General features: G+C 39.2%; 1 protein-coding gene across 1 annotated transcript; it reads left to right on the forward strand.

Annotated features, from left to right (window-relative positions):
* The first annotated feature begins 423 nt into the window (after positions 1–423).
* LOC124121587 (cytochrome P450 3A19-like) lies at positions 424–3,346 on the forward strand. Its single transcript, XM_046484605.1, has 6 exons — positions 424–621; positions 1,249–1,377; positions 1,664–1,752; positions 2,186–2,323; positions 2,716–2,866; positions 3,218–3,346. Exons 1-6 carry the CDS (start codon positions 424–426, stop codon positions 3,344–3,346), a joined length of 834 nt encoding a protein of 277 aa, XP_046340561.1.
* The last annotated feature ends 18,567 nt before the right edge of the window (positions 3,347–21,913 follow it).

A 21,913-nucleotide genomic window follows, 5' to 3' on the forward strand; every position in this document is an offset into this window, starting at 1 on the left:
TTAATTGGACGTTCAGTGAAAACTCATTCAGTGTATTCCGTGTAAAACATTTTTAATTTACTGTTTTCGTAGTGTCACTTTTTCCGTGTTGCAAAACGAACCTATTTCGTAAAAGTTTTTCTATACTTCATTATTAAATACCTACTTTGTATGCACATTGTGTGAAGGGCGGGTGCTACCGGTTGGACAGGACATGTACATGTTTACCCTTGGTTCCAACATCTGCTGTCATCACTGCTTTTCAGTGGTCAATTTCCACAGCTTTTTGGCCCTTTACGCCAAACGGAATCTGTTTGGGTAGATAATCAAGACCGGATTTCCTCTTTCATTGACAATGTATATTTACAATATCGCAATGAAGACATACTAGATATATAGGCCATGGTCAATACGTCAGTATTTATGATATACAAGTATGTCAACATGATGCTAAAAGGCAACCTAAACCATTTCTCCATCCCGCCTTCTAATCCTGTTAACCCTCACTCTCCAGTGATGTTCCCTGCCATTAAACCTCTGCTCAAACTGTGTGGGGTCTACACATTCACCAGCAGTGTCGTCAACTTCTACAGAGAGATAGCTGAACGTATCATTGTACAGCGGAGACGGCTGCCTGATGAAGTAGGTGTTGTCATTTACTGTTGAAAGATAGCTTGTCTCTGTTATTTCCGTTGAGGACTGAACATGCATATAGTGCTACACAAACTGAAGGCGATCGTTCCTGTTGTAGAAGAAGATGGATTTTCTGCAACTTCTGATTGACGCTGAAGACGACACGGCTGGACAAGGAAAGGCACATGCTAAACGTGAGTATACATCCTAAGGACATAATAATTTCATCATTACATATGTAAACATGTTTATTCATCACGTAATATAGGCCATGCGCCAGGTAACAAAATCACCATTTTAAGTGAGCAACTATAGCATTACAACAGAGATTGCCTCAGTGACACTGTCAGATATACACAAAATGATCATAGCTTGATTACGGTTTCAGCTGAACATGCAACAAATATTCTGTTGTTTTCATAGATTCCGATTCGTATCATATAGGCTGTTACCCATCTGCAGTTCCATGCTAGCCAAGGTTCCTACACTATATCCTGCATACTGTTTCAAATGTACTTCCTTGTTGATATTCATCATTCTACCGTAATCTAATTGATGTCAACATCTTCCCGACGACTGACAGGATTGTGTCGTGTCTGTGTTAAAGGTTTGTCGTCAGATGAAATCTGTGCTCAGGTTTGTCTCTTCTTCGGTGCTGGCTTCGAGGCAGTCTCCACGTCCCTCCAGTTCATGGCCTATGTCCTGGCTACTCATCCCACTGTTCAGAGGAAACTTGTGGAGGCAATCGACTCAGAGATTGGTGATGTATGAGAATTTTCGAGTTTTCGGCAGAATTTTCGTCACCTATTTCATGCGGCTCACCACCCTAGCATTAAACATTATCAGCTTATTTGTCAGACCTGGTATCTTTATTTGATATGCCTAAGTTTATTAAAGTACAGGTATATATAAGGCGGTATCACTGAAAACCATGTTTAATGCTATGCCAGAACCCAGACTTTGTGGTCATAACCCTCCACAAGCATACCGAGGAGACTGACCCTTCTCAGTGAAGGTGCACCACACTCAGTTGCATGTACCTTTGTTGCAGGAGGAGCCGACCTATGACAACATACAGAAGATAGAGTATCTTGAACACTTCATCCGGGAAACGCTCCGCCTCTACCCTTCAGTACCCCTGTAACTTGTATTGTTCTTGTGGAGTACATTTTACATACGCTTCATTTAGGTTTTTGCTATTTTAGTTTCTATTTCATAAACTCTGTCATGATATCAAACATTCATAGAACAGGCAAAACACATCCATTTATGATACACAGAAAGATTAAAGATGAAAATTCTAACCAGTCTGTAAGAAGGCCTGTGAAGAATAGTATGACGTATGTGGTTTATAACTGAATAGCTTTATCATTTAAACACCCATGAGCCTCGCTCTGTTGTACATAAATACACACATTTCTCCTCAACGTTTCATGTTTTGTTCCATCAACAATGACTTCTGTTCTGTTGTTCATCATATACACATGTTTCATTTACTCCCAACATTTGATATTTAGTTCAATCTTGTCACGACTGGTTGAGGAAATAACTATATCTGATGTTTTTGTTTCAGGATAGCCAGGGGAACTGCAAACACGGTGGAAATCAAGGGCTACACTTTCCCTAAAGGTTCCGTGGTTGTAGTCCCAACCCTGGAGATTCACAGAGACCCAGAATATTTTGATCGTCCAGATTCGTTTAATCCTGATCGGTAGGTGCACAATAGGCAGTTGTCTCAAGATAAGGATAATTGTACTTAAACTGATAGAATTGGATTTTCAAGACTTTCTGTTCCGGTTAAAGAGGCAAATCATAGCAGAGGAAGCAGAACAGTAGTAGTAGTAGCAGTAGCTGTAGTAGTAGTTGTTGTAGGAGATCTAGTAATAGTAGTAGTAGTAGTGGTAGCTGTAGTAACAGAAATAGTTGTAGTAGTAGTAGTAGTAACAGTAGTATTGGAAGTAGATGTAGTACTAATAGTATCAGTAGTGGTAGTAGGAGGAGGAGGAGTGGTAGGGGTTGAGTTGGCGCAAGGGGAAGTTCATGCCAATAAGGTGTATCAGCACTCATAAGGTGATTCAGAATCCGGATGTGTTATTACTTCAGATGGAAAGAGACTATTAATCCTCTGTCGTGGCTTCCTTTTGGCTACGGTCCACGCCAGTGTATCGCAATGAGACTGGCCATGATTGAGATGAAGATTGCGCTGATCCATGTCCTTAGAAGGGTGAAGTTTGCCAGACTGCCTGACACTCCTGTAAGTACCTGAACCCCTCGATTGAGAGCGTAATAGGCGCATATTACTCCTAATCAATATTGTACTGCACTTGCAGATGGGCAGAATGTTTGACCACTGCATCTCTCCTTACCAAACTGGAGACAAGACATCCACACACCCTTTAAGCAGAATGCAGAGACTCACATCCTCACCTGCACACACAAACCAAGACGTACACCCACACACGCCCAAACCTATGATAGCGTGTCCATTACATACGATAGGACATGTGTGGTGACTAACATGGTAAGTCGTGACAGGTATACGGTTAAACCATTATCCCAGGGTAACAGATGTGACTCATATATACCTGTGTGACCTTTGTTACAGGCAGTGATTGAATTCAACCCACAAGCTTATGGTCGGCTGGCTCCAAAGGAGGAAATCAGACTTAAGATTGAACCCCGGAGAGGTCGCATGAATAACGCCAGTGTCTCGTGCAGCTCACTGAACAGTTAAAGATACGTATGCACTTCCTGGTTATGAAGAGTTACTGTCCTGGTGTAATGGGGCCTAATCGGAGCAACCTGGCTTCAGACACCAGAATCAACTTATCCAGTGGAAAGAGTATTTCAATAAATGAAAACATACAAGAACTGTTCTTGATTTGTATCGATGCTTTAGGCTGCTCATATCTATCAGAGAACTGAAGTCATGCATTTTCTACATTAACATTAAACTGAAACTCAACAGTTTGACTTTGGATACTGTTCAACCAACTAATGGCTGACTCTTGGATGGCAGAATGGGTATACTTTCTGCTGATTGATTCCATGTATTCTCAACACACATATTGTGTAGCTTTGTTTGTGTAAGTTATGGCCGCACTCATCAACCAAGTCAGGGAACCTGACAACCCGATACCGTTACGATCTCCTCTTACGACAAGAATGAAGACGAACACTTACCCGGATCTTCGAGGGGTTCTTTTGTAGGTAACAAGGTGACATATATCGACATCATGGCTTCACTTGGGATGGTCCTTCAATGCTCTATCAGTAACAAGGACACTTATATTGACATATACAGAATATAATAAATATGTAGCCCAATATATATGTGGAACAAATGGATTTGCATGGGTCTTGACACATTCAAAATCAGTTTATTTATAACACAATCAAAACCAACAATCAAAAACAACAAAATGTCTGTTATGAAGCCATCAATTTTGGCTTTCCTCCTCGACCCACAGTAAGTTGACATGCGGGTGCTATATACTCAGAGTATTTTTTTAGGAATCAGGCACTTAATAAGAGATAAAAGTATTAATAAAAACGTCGTATTTTCAACTTTCAAGAGTTCAAATCAGTTGCATTAGGAATGAACCATTTTACACCCACATTGACTGTTACCTGGTATGTATTGCAGGTCCATTGGCTGAACTACTGGCTGTGTTACTTAGATGCTCCTTCAATAATGGCGCTTCGTAACAATATTCAAACTGGCTTACCACACCAAGCTGTATGACAAACGGGATGATTTTCGATATTCCATTCTCCCTTTCATGTCGAGCAATGACCCATCAGCTCCAGCTCATGGTGTCTACATCTCATTACAGTTTAATTTCTTGGGAAGACACAACTGAGCTTTTTATTCAAGGTTTCACCATCAAAGGTCTGGTTAAGTTATTGCAGGAATTTGGGGACATGCATTCAGATGAATTTACTAAATGGAACATGTCGCTTGTCATCATGGTGTGCGATGCTATCCCATTCAATGATCTTTATAAGGAGTTTTTATGAACCATTAGCAAAGGGTTCTTTCTTTTTTAATGAGCGCAGTGTGAGTGAGGGTCGTAATGGTGTATCATTTGTTTGATTTTAAGCCCATATTGGACATCGATTATTCTCTGGCCTTGACGTTTTGAATAAACCCCAGTTCACTCACTTACACTCTCAGCATGTTTAAACACTGATGGTGAGCTTGTTTTGAAACCGTGAGAAGCCCATTGCGAGTGCACGTGACACAATGGGTCAGGCGTGGCAAGGAAATGTCAAGACTGGACACGTTGGATTTTAAGGAGAGACGAGTAGAAATCAGAAAGTTGAACCTGTAAACGTACTACACGTGCACAGGAAATTAAGCAAAAGTAAGTAGCAATGTTGTGTCGTGAATAGTATTTCTTTATTTACGACATTTTTTATATTCAATGTTGTCCTTCAAATGGTTTGACGAAGAACTGGCTCCTTAATGGTATGGTATTTCACTTCAAGGGGAAATAATTAATGAGTGAGTTAGTGAGTGAGTGAGGTGTTCAGTTAAGCCACGGTAGATGTCGTTGACATTTACCAGATGCGAGCGCATGTTTGATGTAGATAAACAAATGCTTGTCGGGGACAGGGAGACAATCATATACTGAAACTGTCTACTGTCTTGCTCTAGAATTAGACTTGTAAAAGCTAACAATGCCATTGTGGGGATTCCGGCCCAGAATGGTACCCAAGGATCTCATGGTTGTCACAGGAGTAGACGTCTACAGTGGGTATCGGGTGGTCAGTGACGTGGCTGAATCACTTATGTCCTGGATCGTTGCTCATGTTTTCAGTCTGGTTTCCCTGGTCTCGACTAGGTTATTCGTAGACTGCATCGACGGCTGAATCCCTGTATAAATACTACTCATAACATTCATGATATAATAATCCTACATGAAACCTAACTTGCTTCTTTGGACTACATCATTGCACGCAGGAGATGTCCACATGGGATCACATTTGTTTCACCCTGACTACGCCCACCCGCTGGTGTTTGACCCTGTGTTTTACGTCAACGCGTACACCTACCTTGGTCAGCTGGCCACACCCCAGATCGACAAGGATCACTGGCTGAACCATGGCATTGATGAGGGAAGACAGGGGTCCGGGCAGTTCCACTCCAAGCAGTATCTGAAGAGGTACAACCCTCTCACCTCACTCTGACCGTGCCAGATGACTCTTCTCTAAGAAGAGTACAAATATGTTCATATTTCGAAAAAACACCTCTTAGGCAAAGGTTCAGTTTATCATGAAGTTATGGAAAGAAGAATACCAAAGAAGTCAGACAGATATTTCATTCAACCTTGAATGGTTTAACTGTGTGTCTCGCTTCCAGGTACTGCTGGTCTAAGCGTGTATGGGCGATGGTGTAGCGTATGGATTAAACCTTCGTTCATCACGGGTAACACCCAAGTTCAATTCCACAGATGGGTACAATATGTGAAGATCATTTCTCGAGTCCCCAAACGATGTATTGTTAGGATGTGACTAAAACGTGGTACAAACATCCTCACTGAACCACTCACTCACTCACTCTACGCATGCTGAGATCTCCCGGGCTTTTGGACAGGATTACAAAACAGCCATCAAACACTTCCTGGAGTTTGGGCAGTACGAGCACCTGCTGGAATACGTTTTGGGCGCCTACAACGGACGCTACACCATGTCAGTGGGCCAACTCTTCATCAGCGCATCTGCACGCATGCCAAGCGCAATAGACAGTCTGGTCTGGGGCAAAAAGGAATTCATCAATGCATGGGACCACGGGCGAGAGATTCAGACTACCATCAATGCTATACCATACGGTGAATGTTTCAATCCAACCGAGGCTGGAAGGGCTGGCGATTATAAGTCACCTACCACGAGGTCTGTCCTGAAAAATATACAGTCAACGTCATCAACGGTGAGACATCAAACACCACATTGTATGTATAGTCTGATAGCACATAAACCACAATAGTGGCTGGGTTGCCAGGTAGGACATAAACCATCATATTATCTGGGTTGTACGGTGAGACACTGGTTCTTAAAAGCTTGTTAGACGAATATGTAGTGGTAGAAACATATGCACACAAGGGATGTCAGTTCCGTTGTTGTGTGAAGCCCATTTCTGGTGTCCCCCGCCGTGATATTGCTGGAATATTGCTAAGAGCGGCATAAAACCATACACACTCACTGACTCAGTCAGTTCCGCTCTTTACAGAGATAGCTGGTGTTATTCTACAACCAAGGATTGTTTCTGTGTCCATAGACTTCAGTGTTAACACACAAGATCTATCTAATGAGGCCTGATTACACAAAGCGTGTAAATTATAGTGATCATCTACTTCATAGGACAAACATACCCAAACAATAAGTTAACAGTTAAAGAACATGCAATCGCGATTCGGTTGGTTTTCTGGTCACACTGAGGTCAGCAAGTCGACAGCCAGAATATTCCTTCCAGCACTTGTCTCACATTGTCTTGAAGGTGACATAATGCTCTGACCTCCAGGTCAATGCTCTTGGTGTTAGTCTATGTGCGGGACAAAGGCTATTGTTACCATTTGACCACAATGTGCATGTGGGATTGTTATCATTTCACTTTACACATGTGTCACTGATGCAGAGGAAAATAAATCAGAGACTCTACAATTAAATGTACAGGTTGTTATGTGTAAATAATGTTAGCGGCTGTAAAATCTGTTGTACACACATCAGGAACAAACAAGGTCGGGGCATCATACAAATGTAAGTTGTATGAGTGTAACAGACTGGTTCATGAAATGGGTAGGTTCATTTATGAATTGTTCCAAACAATTAACTGTCTTTACATGTCCAATATTAAGTTGTTTAAACTTTAATCACGATCACATTAAAATCTTTTAAATACAATAGTTTTGATGTTCGAAAATGTTGGTCACACCACATACTTCCTTTTCAGTGATCCATTGATATAATTGTCACGACTAGTTTTCCTTTTATTGAATTAGTGTTATTAGTAAAACGAGAATGATTATTCTCTGGCGTTGACGTATATTAAATAATGACCCAGAACTGCATGTGTGATTATATTCATTAAACATTTCACACAGCTATCAATGATGCAGATGGATATAATACAGAGACTCTTTAATGAAGATAGAAGTTGTTATGTGTTAAAAATGTTCCCTGTTGTGGAATCTGTTGTACAAGTTTGCAGAATGGTGAGTGGCAGCAAATGATTGACTCGCTGCCGTGGCCAGATTTTAGTGATTTGCAACAGCAAGAGTAATACAGAGATACTCCACTTTAGTGTAAAAATGAAAATAAAGACTTTATCGTTCGAGAGGTTTCAGCTAGCTTTACCTGTAAGAGCAACAAGGTCTTTTACGACCTGACTTGCAGTGTATCTACTTGCCAAGTGCAGATTGGATACACCGAATGCCTGCCAGCTTCCAATTTCATTCTGGAATCAAACACAGAGGACAACCTCGTCCAATACATACGACAGTGACACAACCTGGACATTGGTTGGGGCACGGCCATGTAGCAATGGCTTTGTTAATTATTGCAGATGCCACTTTTTTCACCTATAGATGTATTATATTCCTTTATTATTGCATTACTGTGTGTTTGAATAAAAAAATTAGTTCTGTGCGATATGATTTATGGTTTAACATCTGCATTTCAATTTAGAAATCATTTATACAGCAAGCTTCAGGGTGCATTGTGCATTGTTACATGTCAAACAATGATGCCTAGAAAAAAATCAAAAGAACTATAAGTGTCACCCAGTACATCAAAAAAGTCAGACTGTGTTTATGGGCTCAGCAAAGTGTTGTGTCACTTTTATTTAACAGGTTAAGGGTGTTTCCTTAACATAGTGCACATTGTGATCAAATCTCAAGAAACACCCTGACACGAAGCTCGGGCCTACAAGGATTCAGACAAGTCATTTCTTTTGTGATGTCGTTTCCGTTGCACTTTCCTGTTTTTCTTCAAGGACGGCCACCATATATCCGTGGGCCTGCAACTCGCCTTCAGTCTGTGGAATATATAATGCAATGATTGACATGATTTAAGATTATCTGGTTGAAGAAAATCATGTTATCATAACTCGTCTTATAAACCTATTCAATTGGATCTCTATTAAGTAAGAGAGTTCTTTCTATAGGCATTAAAACCTATTGTGAGGTTTTACTTTCAAAGTAAAACCTATTAAGAGGTTTTACTTTCAAAAGTAAAACCTATTGTGAGGTTTTACTTTCAAAGTAAAACCTATTGTGAGGTTTTACTTTCAAAATAAAACCTATTATGAGGTTTTCTTTTCGTTCTGGACGTTTTACTTTGAATGTAAAACCTCAAATCCCAGGTTTAACCAAGTAACTGAAAAAATGACTACAAGTAGCAATTCAAAATTTTAATTCATTTAAAATTGAATGTCATAAGCTTCATAAGCGTTGAGTTCACAATAATATTTACCCAAACATAACACTTTTTGGTAATTGTCACCCTCATCGATGAACAACCCTTTGGCTCTGTACAATGTGACCGACATAACAGGTACAGGGATGACAGACATGGCGCAAATATCCACCCTGATATGTGATACACCCAGGGGTACTGATAGTCGCCATAGGTCGGCGGTGGGAACTGCCACAGAACCAGGAACAAGGGATCTGGAATGTCAACAGAATCAGATAATATGTCAAATTGAACACAAAATAATTATTATTGCAAAAGCAAAACTGTTATTCCTGTCACTTATTCAGAGCTGTGGAAGAGTTGATACTCTTTGAATCACATTAAATTTCTTCAGCAAGAATAAATGGGGAGTCTTCCCTACGGTAAGAAAGCCAGGCGTGACATAGCCCAGCATGATGTGGAAGGACCCAGGGACTCTCCTGCCCAGCATCTGCTCCACATCATCACTGAGTCTCCTTGAACCTGAGAAAGGGATACCGTATGTGTTCGTATAATAGTATGTAGGTATAGCTAGATTTCACTTTTTCCACGAAATCGGTCATCGTTTTGTATCAGTCAAATAATTTGAGCACATTTATAACTAATTTCTCAGAGATGGTCAGAATGTTTATTGTCCTATAAATGAAGAAACATAAAATAAACAGACACAATATTAATATAAGACACCTGCCATAAATCCAAATGAAAGTTATGCACTCCAAAATTCCAAATAGAAATCCTCACAAAGCACTTGAGTACCAGTCAGCGAGTTGAAAATAAAATATCCCTCCCTGTAAAGTTAAATTTAAGTAATATAAGACTGTTTGAAATGTTACATACAAAGATTTCTGTTGCATAATTCCTCGTCTAACGATTTATTGCACATAATATTTCATTATCTAACGAACAGTTTTTCAAAAGTATTATTAATACTGTAAGTGAACCATACTAGGATCAAGTCGGTTGTCCATGGAGTTTAGCAATTGGAAGAACATTGAAGACTTTAAACTTTAATGAATAACTTCTTTGATGTTATATGACGTCTCTGGGTCATTTCTTCCACTTTCATCACATGACTGCTGAATAAATACATGTTGAGTCCATACATTTTCATAAAAAAAGACTTTGAAGGAAAACATAGTAATGCTCACATTTGTTGTGAAGAGCAGACCCAGAAGAAAGTAGGCTGTACAGAACACCGCTGTGACCATTATCCTCTGCTTCCGTAGCACTGCTGGGAACTGGTGAATGACATTTGATATCACCGCCTCCATCGATGAAAACTGGAAAATATACAACAACACTTAAGTATGTGCGCTGGAATGTTATTGTTCTCACTGCGCAACCCGAACTGGCATGTATCGAGAGTAATTAAATATGTCAACATCAGAAAATAATCAGACACGATGACAGGCTATAATTATCATACATCAGAGCCTAGGTACTTTTGCCGTTTTTCAGTTCAGTACTGTTCGACTTCAAGATGTACATAGTCATAAAGTTATTTTGTGATGAACAGTCACAAGACAGACGTGCCTGGCATGAGTATCCAAGTATCCTAAAACAGTAAGAAGTGCAAACAGGAACTGAGAGTCAATGCATTCTGTCATCTTCCCGAGGCATGGAAGTTAACTAACTATAAAAGTGGAGTTCCACCCTTGCCGAACTAGACTTGAATTTCAGAGTTTTGCTTTGGCTGGACTAAAGAGTCTGCATAGTCCAATCAAAATCGCGTAACGAAATCGACATCCGGTTCGTAAACTGCCATTCAGATTTTGGTCGAGTGCAGGATTTGTAAAGCATGTGTCAACTCGGCGCCGACAGATATGCTTTTCAATCTGTTCATGCCTTTAATCAAGGTGGTCAAATATTTTGAAGCACCTCAAGTGATAAGCCATCTTGATTATCGATCAGACCGTCTAAACTAACTAGGCGCCGCCATTTTCTTGGAAGGACATAGAAGGGACATAACTCGAAATAGCCACGCTACGATGAAGCCACGAAATTCCAGCATAGTTCGGTGAACTCCCTTCCCCTAGGAAGATGGCATTCTGTGGGACGTATATGGAAGGCCCTCGACTGTGTCAGTATCTATAAGCATTTCTTAATAGATTATGTATTATCTTAATCATTTTGATATAAATGCAAAGAAAATGTCTGAAAAATTGGAGGCCTATGAAATCATTTTCAACATGGAATTTGCATGTGTCACAGGAGTGGCCACCTTACATGGATAACGTAATATTAATATAAAATGACTTAGCTTATACCAGCAGTGCAAAATATATATTTGATAGATACGTAGGACATAGGTAGAAACTCCTTAATGCGAATGACTCATAAAAACACTAACCTCAGTAAGAGGACTGTACAAGGATTGATTGATTCTTTGTTGTTTACCTTCGCACTAAGCAATATTCCAGCCATATGACGGTGGTCTGTAAATAATCTAGGCCTGACCAGACAATTAAAAGTAGGTTTCCCATGTTGGGTTAAAATGTTATATATATATATATATTTATGTAAACACCATGTATATCGGCCAGTGGCTTTCATACTAACTAAAGACATGACTTGACCATGATAGTTCCCTGGATCATGTGAATGCCATCAACATTTAAAACGCCAGAGAATAATCAGTCTCGAATATCTCCCGAAACAGTTTCCATAAGGCGTAAAGTGCAAAATAGTGGTGACAAGTGTAGTAATGGTTCATTGAAAATCAGTGATGATACCAAATTATCGCAAACTGCGTCAGAATATCCTGTTCTACCGATAGCGCTCGCCACTCCCGCAATTTGCGTTAAAGTGCCTGCAAGGAGGTGTAAGTGTACTGTCATCTGTTAATGACTTTTATACAACTTGGCCTTCTGATTGACAAGCTTGGAGCCGATGTTGAACTCTACTGGCTAAGATAGTCTGGGTTGCTAAGTCATAATCAGGTGTCTGTGAGGATTCGTAGAGTTTCGCCTCATTTCGCCTTACCTCGTTTATACATATTATCAGACATGAGTTGCTGTATCACCAGAAGATGTTTCTGCCTTGAATCAATCTTTAGCAGTGATATCCCTTCTGACTGACAAGTTGTAAAGGCTTCGTGCTAGTTTCTCTTTTCTGGGTGCTTCTTGACATACATAACTGTCTCCCCATGCTGAATATGTCGGTAGTCTTTGGGTTTACCTGGCCAAAGGTGAGAAATAACACGGTAATAGAACTGGTGTGTGCGAGAATGAATTTTTTAACTTTAAATCCTCCAACACTTAAGCTTATTTTGTTGGAAGGTATAGCGTGCCTTTCTTGAAAGGAAGGCCAGTTGGCCTTAGTAAAGTTCTACCTTGATGTGGGTGGAACATCAGATGGATTATTTGCAGCTTTCAGAAAAATCATCGCTTTCACACAAGTCACCATGAACCGACCATGTAAATTAGTTTACCAGATTAGAATCTCATAGTGACAAATCTAGAGCAGAATAGTTTCCAGTATGTAAATATGTTTTGGATCCATCATTGAAAATGCATAAGTTGTATCCGATATAAAATCTTCTAGGACTACCTCAGGATTAACATAAACCCTTTCCCATAATTGATTATGGTTGTTTAAGTCACCCATGATCATGCATGGCTTAGGTAGCTGGTCATATAAAGATTGAAGATCCGATCGCTGAAGCACAGAAGAAGGAGAAATATACAGAGAGCACAGAGTAAAGGTTATGTGTATAGTCAATCCTACTGCAACAGCTTGAAGATTGGTTTTGCCTCACCAAAACAGAAGCTCCGCCAGTAGCTTTAACACCTGGTGGATAATATGTTTGTTTGTTTGTTGTTTTACGCCGCACTCAGCAATATTCCAGCTATATATGGCGGCGGTCTGTAAATAATCGAGTCAGACCATCCAGTGATTGGAATACGAATGGTAGGAACTGTACCGATGCAAATAAAAAACTGTCAGTCTGTTTGAGATTATGTCTCCTGGAGAGAGATTGCCGACGGCATATAATCTTGAATTAAAAGATGTAACTCCCTTCTGATAACCTGTTATGCGAAAATATTGTCTTCTTAATTATATCTTATATCAGAAACCTGAAGATTGCATCCATCTCAAGATGTCCATGACAGATTTTGGAATGATATCCTGAGACCAAGTAGGTCGGTACCTGATATCGTTTCTCATGGCACATTGGGTGTATTCTTAGGAGGTCAATCTGAATCTCAGTATAATTAAGTATTGGTTACGTTTGATAAGAAACATGATGATATTATAGTTAATGAGGTCTATTCCTGTCACAATAATATTGTGGAAAAGGGCATAAAGTATATTTGGCATTAAATGTTAAATTTGATATTTAAATATGGTTTTGGCTGCCTTGCACAATCAAGACGTAATTACTCAAGAGTTTGTTGTAACTTTTACACAGAGACACATTGATATTGACAATCAAGGATTGTGTTTTAAAATATTCTCATATTCAAAACTTGTTCCTACAGAGTGGTTGAAGTTGGCGTTACTCGTGAAATGTATGTATCTTGTCTAAGAAGAAACGCTTATTGCAACACTTTAAGTCATTGTCAGTGCTCAAGTCACACTCTAATGATCGATTTTGGATTACGAATGCATATTCCTTGTAATGAAAGACATTATCCTCTTTGCATTGATGGAAACTGAGCATGGAGTGTTTGGAGCGCCTTTATGAAAGGTTAAGAGAATATGTCCTCCACGCTACTATGAGAATCCATCACAAAGTAAATCGATAAGACTTTGTATATTATCACATCCTATTGTAATGAACTATCTGGCCGAATATATATTTGTAGCACATAATAAATGACAAAAGCAATTCGACTGTCAATGTGCTTATGCTGCCATGATTTGCCCTTTATTGTAGATGAGGCGGTTGGATAGCCTAGTGTTTAAAGCGTTCGCTCGTCACGCTGAAGACCCTTGTTTGATTCCCCTTTTGGGAACAGTGTGTGAAGCCCATTTCTGGTGTCCCCCACCGTGATATTGCTGGAATATTGCTTAAAGCGGCGTAAAACCACACTCACTGACTGTTAAGGTGCTCCGATGTGACTGAATGTGACATGTGCTTTGTATAATGGGCCGATGGCCGCTTTACTGAATAACTCGATCTTCAGTGAGCCATTCATATACTTTTTATATATCAGAAGGCAATCTACACTGATTATTATCTGGCGTTGACATTAAAGTATATTGTTAAAGGACTCTCAATAAATGACAGTTCGAGTTGCGCCGTGAGCACAATACCATTCCAGCGCACATCCTTATAGGTGTTGTTGTATGTATTGCAGTTTGCATGGATGGAGACGGTGATTGACCAGTTCCCAGCAGTGCTAAGGAAGCGGCGGATTATGGTCACAGCGGTGTTCTGTACAACCTACTTTCTTCTTGGTCTGCTCTTCACAACAAATGTGAGCATTAGTTTATGTTTTCTTTCAAAGTCTCTTCTATTAAAAAGCATTGACTCAAGATGTATTTATTCAGTAGTCATGTGGTGAAGGGGGAACAAATAGCCCTGAAACGTCTTGCAAACATGAAATAAGTTATTCATTAAAGTTTTAAGTCTTCATGTTCTTCCAACCACAAAACCCCATGGGAAACCGACTTGATCTTTGAGCAGATGCCGTGCAGGAGAGTCCCTGAGTTCTTCAACATCATTCTGGACTATGTTACGCCTTGCTTTCTTACTGTGAGGAAAACTCCCCATTAATTCTTGCTTAAGAAATTTAATGTGATCCTTCAAAGAGTACAAACTCACTGCATTGAATAAGTGACAGGGGCAATAGATTTGCATTTGACAAGATAGACACAATTTTATGGATAACAACTTCTTTGATACTGTAAAAACATCATATCAAACAAGTTAGATTTGCATTTGCAATAATAATTATTGTAACTGTGTTCAACTTGACATATTATCTGATCCTGTCGACATTTCATATTGCCTTGTCCCTGGTTCTGTGGCAGTTCCCATCCCCGACCTAGGGCGACTATCAGTACCCCTGGGTGTGTCTGATAGCAGGGTGGATCTTCGCCGCATACATATTGATAATGCCGGATATATCTGACAAATTCATTTGTTTGACCCAAACACCATGCAACAACATTTCTTTCTGTTTTCTGTCATTTTCTAAAAATAATTTGAATTCCAAATGAGTAATGGTACTGATACCATTGCACTTGAATAGGTCTGGGTCAAGCGAAATTTATGCCTAAGATGGCAAAGATGAATCTTGCTTACCACAATTATTACATGACCTATTATACCTGTGTTACGTGTCATGAAAATGAAACAATATGGTAAGTTTAAACATAATTTATAGAATGGTTGTTCAACTTAGGACACCCTCTCCTTGCTATTTACATACATTGCTTTATTATGTACAAAAGATGACTTAGGATGACAAGTACAATAAGGAATGCTGAAAATAGTAAGCAAAACATATGAAAGGAAACAGATAAATTAGACAAAGCGTTTTATCTGATTCATGTGAGATTGCACTGCCTTGATACACATGTATTAATGACTTATTGATCGGTCTGCACTTCCCTCCAACATTAATTTTACATTAATTGGTTTACTTGTTATTTCTTAGAATGATGCATCTTACTGTTAATATAAGTTGTTCTCTTTGACCAGTATATAATGAACATTCACACATATAATGGAAAGAGTTTTCTATGAAGCTGCCGCGGGTGCAATTCTGGTCTTTTTTATGCCTATTTAGATCAATCAAAATTGTGCAACATGTTAAATAAGAGTGAATGATGTTAAGTTCCATTTGGCCATTCCAGAAATAGGATGGCGCAAACGAATGTTGTTTTACGATACAAGATTTGAAAATTACACGAGCATGAATACGAACATTTAAGGATGGGTTATTCCACGATTATATTGGTGAAGAAAAGAAGGATTCGTTTGAATATTGAAGCTTCGAACGAAGAATTAATATGTTATATAATTTCTCAAATTTTAATCATTTTTTGTACCATCGTTGTGCGGAATACGTTCTTTTAAAACTTAACGGTCCATTACGTTTTGAATTGTATATAATAGACACAATTTTCGTTTTCTGATGCGTTCATGTTTCCCAAACCATTTCGTAGTAATGATATTTATTTGATGTAAACTTCGGTAAACCCGCAACTCCTCGCTGCTTCTAGTTGAATCTGTTCACGCTTATTTATCTGCTCTGTTGTGCCCCCATCCCAGACTCCACATGTGTATTCAAGCTGTGGTCTTATGAACATGAAATGTCATTTACTAAGCGTCTCTTTACTTCATAAAATAATTCCAAGATGTTTTGGCCTTCAACTATCCTTATTTTAACACCATCAACACATACAGTTAACATTTCTGTATTATTTCTAAACGCAAACAGTGCTGCTTCAGTCTTATCTGGATTGTGCTTAACCAGCCACTGTCTACCCTATACACTTAATTGACTCCAATTTGCATTTACTTTATTTCAATGTAATTGTTATCAGCTGCAGAAGTGCCCAGTGACGAATCATCAGCAAATAGTCTAGTCAAACACTGTAATTCATCAGCTATCAGATTAATGTATACAATGAAAACAAAAGGACCAATCACTGAGACGCCAGCGCTGGGTGCTCTTGGCTTGAAAGTAGCTCCATTAACAAGGACGCTTGGACTACGACCGCTTGTATAACTGGCTTACCATACCAACAATTACCCCTCTGTACCATACTTTTCAAGTTTTAACAAAAGACCTCTATCCCAACACGATCTAAAATGTTTGAAACATCACAATAGATCTAACAATAACAATACTGGTATATCTGAGTTCAACTGATGTACAGTCGAATGTCCTGCCTGAAAATAAATAAACAAGTGATTGCACACAACTCTTTCAAATACTTTACCAACGCAACTGATGAGTGATGTAGCTCTATTATTTGATACCAATGTATGATCACCTTTCGTAAAAAGTGACATGACATCAGCAACTTTCCACTTTGAGGGGTATACGCATGTTTGCAAAGACATCAAATAATATTCATAAGATGTCACTTATTGCATGTGCTAAGTTTTCGAAAAGGCGATGATTAATTCTGTCGGGACCAGATGATTTTTTTAAATGTAAACATTTTATGACATGTGATTTCACTTTTATTTACAGTAAAATGTTCGAAGACAGCACTTGTTCGCTTATTAAATTCATTTTCATCATCCAGTGTTGATACATATGTAACTAGATTCAGCAGTGAATTTATATGTGTCACTGCTGAATCTAGTTACACAACATAGTGACACATATATATATTCACTGCTGAATCTAGTTACACAACATAGTGACACATATATATATTCACTGCTGAATCTAGTTACACAACATAGTGACACATATATATATTCACTGCTGAATCTAGTTACACAACATAGTGACACATATATATATTCACTGCTGAATCTAGTTACCCAACATAGTGACACATATATATATTCACTGCTGAATCTAGTTACACAACAAAGTGACACATATATATATATTCACTGCTGAATCTAGTTACACAACATAGTGACACATATATAAATTCACTGCTGAATCTAGTTACACAAGATAGTGACACATCGATACCCAGTCCCGAATCTAGTTACGCAACATAATGACACATCGATACCCAGTCCCGAATCTAGTTACACAACATTGTGACACGCCTATGTCTAGTACTGAATCTAGTTACACAACATTGTGACACGCCTGTGTCTAGTACTGAATCTAGTTACACAACATTGTGACACGCCTGTGTCTAGTACTGAATCTAGTTACACAACATTGTGACACGCCTGTGTCTAGTACTGAATCTAGTTACACAACATTGTGACACGCCTGTGTCTAGTACTGAATCTAGTTACACAACATTGTGACACGCCTGTGTCTAGTACTGAATCTAGTTACACGACATTGTGACACGCCTGTGTCTAGTACTGAATGTGGTTACACAATATTGTGACACGCCTGTGTCTAGTACTGAATCTAGTTTCACGACATTGTGACACGCCTGTGTCTAGTACTGAAGCTGGTTATTGGCTTCTTCATCGTGTGTTCTCCGTCCATTATGTTATTAGTCTTATCCTTCTGATGTTATTACTTAACCTCCTTATTTACTCTCGTGTATGCAATTTCTGTTACTCCTCTGCCTACCATATATATTCTGTACCATGTTCATTATTCAGCCTTGATTGAAAACGGTATTTGGATCTATAGCGAAACGTCGTCGTTACAGTAAAATAAAGAAGTTGGAGAAGTGCCTATCAAACAATGTATTGTTATCACGTCGCTCATGTCATAACGTGAACACTTCTCATGCTGTAGGATGCACAAAACAAGGGAGTACTACCAGCAAAGGCTGGCCGCTGGTCGGCCTTGTGACACTCTGCACCTGTTAGTCCAGGCCCCATGAAGCGTTCCCACCACAAGGTCACAGCTTATTGATGAATGCCCATGCAAGTAAATGAGAACACCGCAAACGTAATTAACATTAAATGTGGCACAAGCGAATAAACGCTCGTCCATTATTTCTCACAACACCCAATACGAAACTTGGTGCTAGCTGGTTGGAATGAATCCCGGGCCTTATCATCAACATCAACAGTCGATGTCGGCGGCTAGATGGAACAAGTTGATACTCGAAATGTAAAAATGCGAGATATCGTTTAATATTTAACTTAACATTTTGTCAATATACTTAAGAGTGAGTGAGTGAGTATGATTTTACGCCGCTTCTAGCAATATTCAAGCAATATCACGGCGGGGGACACCAGAAATGGGCTTCACATATTGTACCCATATCGGGAATCGAACCCGGGTCTTCAGCGTGACGAGCAAACGCTTTAACCACCAGGCTACCCGACCGCCCCAATATACTTAAGAGGTTATACAATCTACTGCAGGCGATCAGTAGATGGTATATGGCAAAGTAGGCAGACACATCCACAAAATACTTATCAAACTTCGAACATTATCTTATTGGTGTGAACAAATCTTTTCATATCATAGATACTCATGTACTTAAAATACAACGAAAACCCAAATTTGAAATTACCTTTTGTACCGAAATCAGACAATAAAAAAACAGCTAGCTTAATTAATAATCTCATACCTCAGGGTAACTGGGGAAAATATGTTAACTGAATTCTTTGGTAACTGTTTCACGGAAGGTGAATTGGATAAAACCGATGTCTCATTTTTAGATGTGGTTTTGTTGGAAAATATAAGTACTGTTGTGCCTTTTACATAATGTTTTGCGAAGGCGTTAAGAGAATACAGGATCCTGTTAAATGTTATTGCTATTCAAATGTTGTTGTTTTTTGTGATTTGACATTAAACGTCTGTAGGACGACTTTCAATGATCATGTTTATGAGGTTTGGCGGACCATTGTTCTTATTGGACCCTAATTACTTTATGATGGTTGTGTCTCTTTGTCTCAGCTCTATAGCCGTGACGCTGGGTAACGGCAGAATTTAATTAATGAGAGTAGGTTATATCATGTAGGCTGCACTTGAAGAAGAGGGTACTGCTAATTACCGTACCACAGGAAGAGACCTGTAGACGTGAGCGCGTGGTTGTGCGTAAGATGGCCGTTGCATAATGGCCGCCAGGGGAGGTAAACATTGAGCTAAAGCAGTGTTGTTTTCACGGGCTTGTTGAATAAATTCCCAGCGCTGTTGTCAATATGTCTTCTGCTTGATCCTAGATACAGTAGAACACGGATATAACGAACATGGAAAGAGCGAACAAACGGATACAACGAACTGTTAAAAAATCCCAAATTTATCTCCTTTTTATCACCATATAAAATGTACGTACATAACGAACTCTCTACAGCGAACTAACGTACAAAAAGAACTCTCTAGATCTACAGCGAACTGACGTACATAACGAACTCTCTACAGCGAACTAACGTACATAATGAACTCTCTACAGCGAACTAACGTAAATAACAAACTCTCTACAGCGAACTAACGTAGTACATAACGAACTCTCTACAGCGAACTAACGTAGTACATAACGAACTCTCTACAGCGAACTAACGTAATACATAACGAACTCTCTACAGCGAACTAACGTAGTACATAACGAGCTCTCTACAGCGAACTAACGTAGTACATAACGAACTCTCTACAGCGAACTAACGTAGTACATAACGAACTCTCTACAGCGAACTAACGTAGTACATAACGAACTCTCTACAGCGAACTAACGTACATAACAAACTCTCTACAGCGAACTAACGTAATACATAACGAACTCTCTACAGCGAACTAACGTAATACATAACGAACTCTCTACAGCGAACTAACGTAATACATAACGAACTCTCTACAGCGAACTAACGTAGTACATAACGAACTCTCTACAGCGAACTAACGTAATACATAACGAACTCTCTACAGCGAACTAACGTAGTACATAACGAACTCTCTACAGCGAACTAACGTAGTACATAACGAACTCTCTACAGCGAACTTACGTAGTACATAACGAACTCTCTACAGCGAACTAACGTAGTACATAACGAACTCTCTACAGCGAACTAACGTACATAACAAACTCTCTACAGCGAACTAACGTAATACATAACGAACTCTCTACAGCGAACTAACGTAATACATAACGAACTCTCTACAGCGAACTAACGTAATACATAACGAACTCTCTACAGCGAACTAACGTAGTACATAACGAACTCTCTACAGCAAACTAACGTAGAACTTAACGAACTCTCTACAGCGAACTAACGTACATAACAAACTCTCTACAGCGAACTAACGTAATACATAACGAACTCTCTACAGCGAACTTACGAACATAACAAACTCTCTACAGCGAACTAACGTAGTACATAACGAACTCTCTACAGCGAACTAACGTAGTACATAACAAACTCTCTACAGCGAACTAACGTACATAACAAACTCTCTACAGCGAACTAACGTAGTACATAACGAACTCTCTACAGCGAACTGACGTAGTACATAACAAACTCTCTACAGCGAACTAACGTACATAACAAACTGTCTACACCGAACTAACGTAGTACATAACGAACTCTCTACAGCGAACTAACGTACATAACGAACTCTCTACAGCGAACTAACGTAGTACATAACGAACTCTCTACAGCGAACTAACGTAGTACATAACGAACTCTCTACAGCAAAATAACTTAGTACATAACGAACTCTCTACAGCGAACTAACGTAGTACATAACGAACTCTCTACAGCGAACTAACGTAGTACATAACGAACTCTCTACAGCAAAATAACTTAGTACATAACGAACTCTCTACAGCAAACTAACGTAGTACATAACCAACTCTCTACAGCGAACTAACGTAGTACATAGCAAACTGATATCTGATCCCCGACAAGCCCAAATACCACTAATTATTGATGTGTATAGCGAACTGAGAAATCTCACACTGCCAAATGTCACTGATAATTGGCTGTACGCAATCAGTGGCGATTCAACCTTGTTAAACTTGCATCATGTTAATCTGACCCGTCCGTGTAATTTGACTAATCTTGTCTGTAAAATCGTGTCTGTAAAACAAACATTGCTAATACAATTCAATGCAGCAATTACCCTCGCTATTGCGCTCTTCAATATATAACTCGGTTATAGTGCGCGGCAAAGCATAGCTACAAAAATTCACTTGCATTTATAATAAACCTAAGTTTTCCAATGACACGATGTCTTCCCCATCTCAAAATACATTATCAGCTAATCATTCAATAATGTTAACATTAATTTCGATGAAGTCGTGTATGAAGTGACCGGGAGATCGCACAACTCATCGT

The sequence above is a fragment of the Haliotis rufescens genome, unplaced genomic scaffold, assembly GCF_023055435.1.
Source record: "Haliotis rufescens isolate VD_foot unplaced genomic scaffold, xgHalRufe1.0.p SCAF_78, whole genome shotgun sequence".
Lineage (NCBI taxonomy): Eukaryota > Metazoa > Mollusca > Gastropoda > Lepetellida > Haliotidae > Haliotis > Haliotis rufescens.

Excerpts from the sequence above, each read along its gene's own strand:
- LOC124121587 (XM_046484605.1), top strand. The coding sequence starts at position 424 with ATGATGCTAAAAGGCAACCTAAACCATTTCTCCATCCCGCCTTCTAAT. Across the intron at positions 2,324-2,715 it reads GATTCGTTTAATCCTGATCG|ATGGAAAGAGACTATTAATC; the intron begins GTAGGTGCACAA and ends TTATTACTTCAG. Across the intron at positions 2,867-3,217 it reads CCAGACTGCCTGACACTCCT|GCAGTGATTGAATTCAACCC; the intron begins GTAAGTACCTGA and ends CCTTTGTTACAG.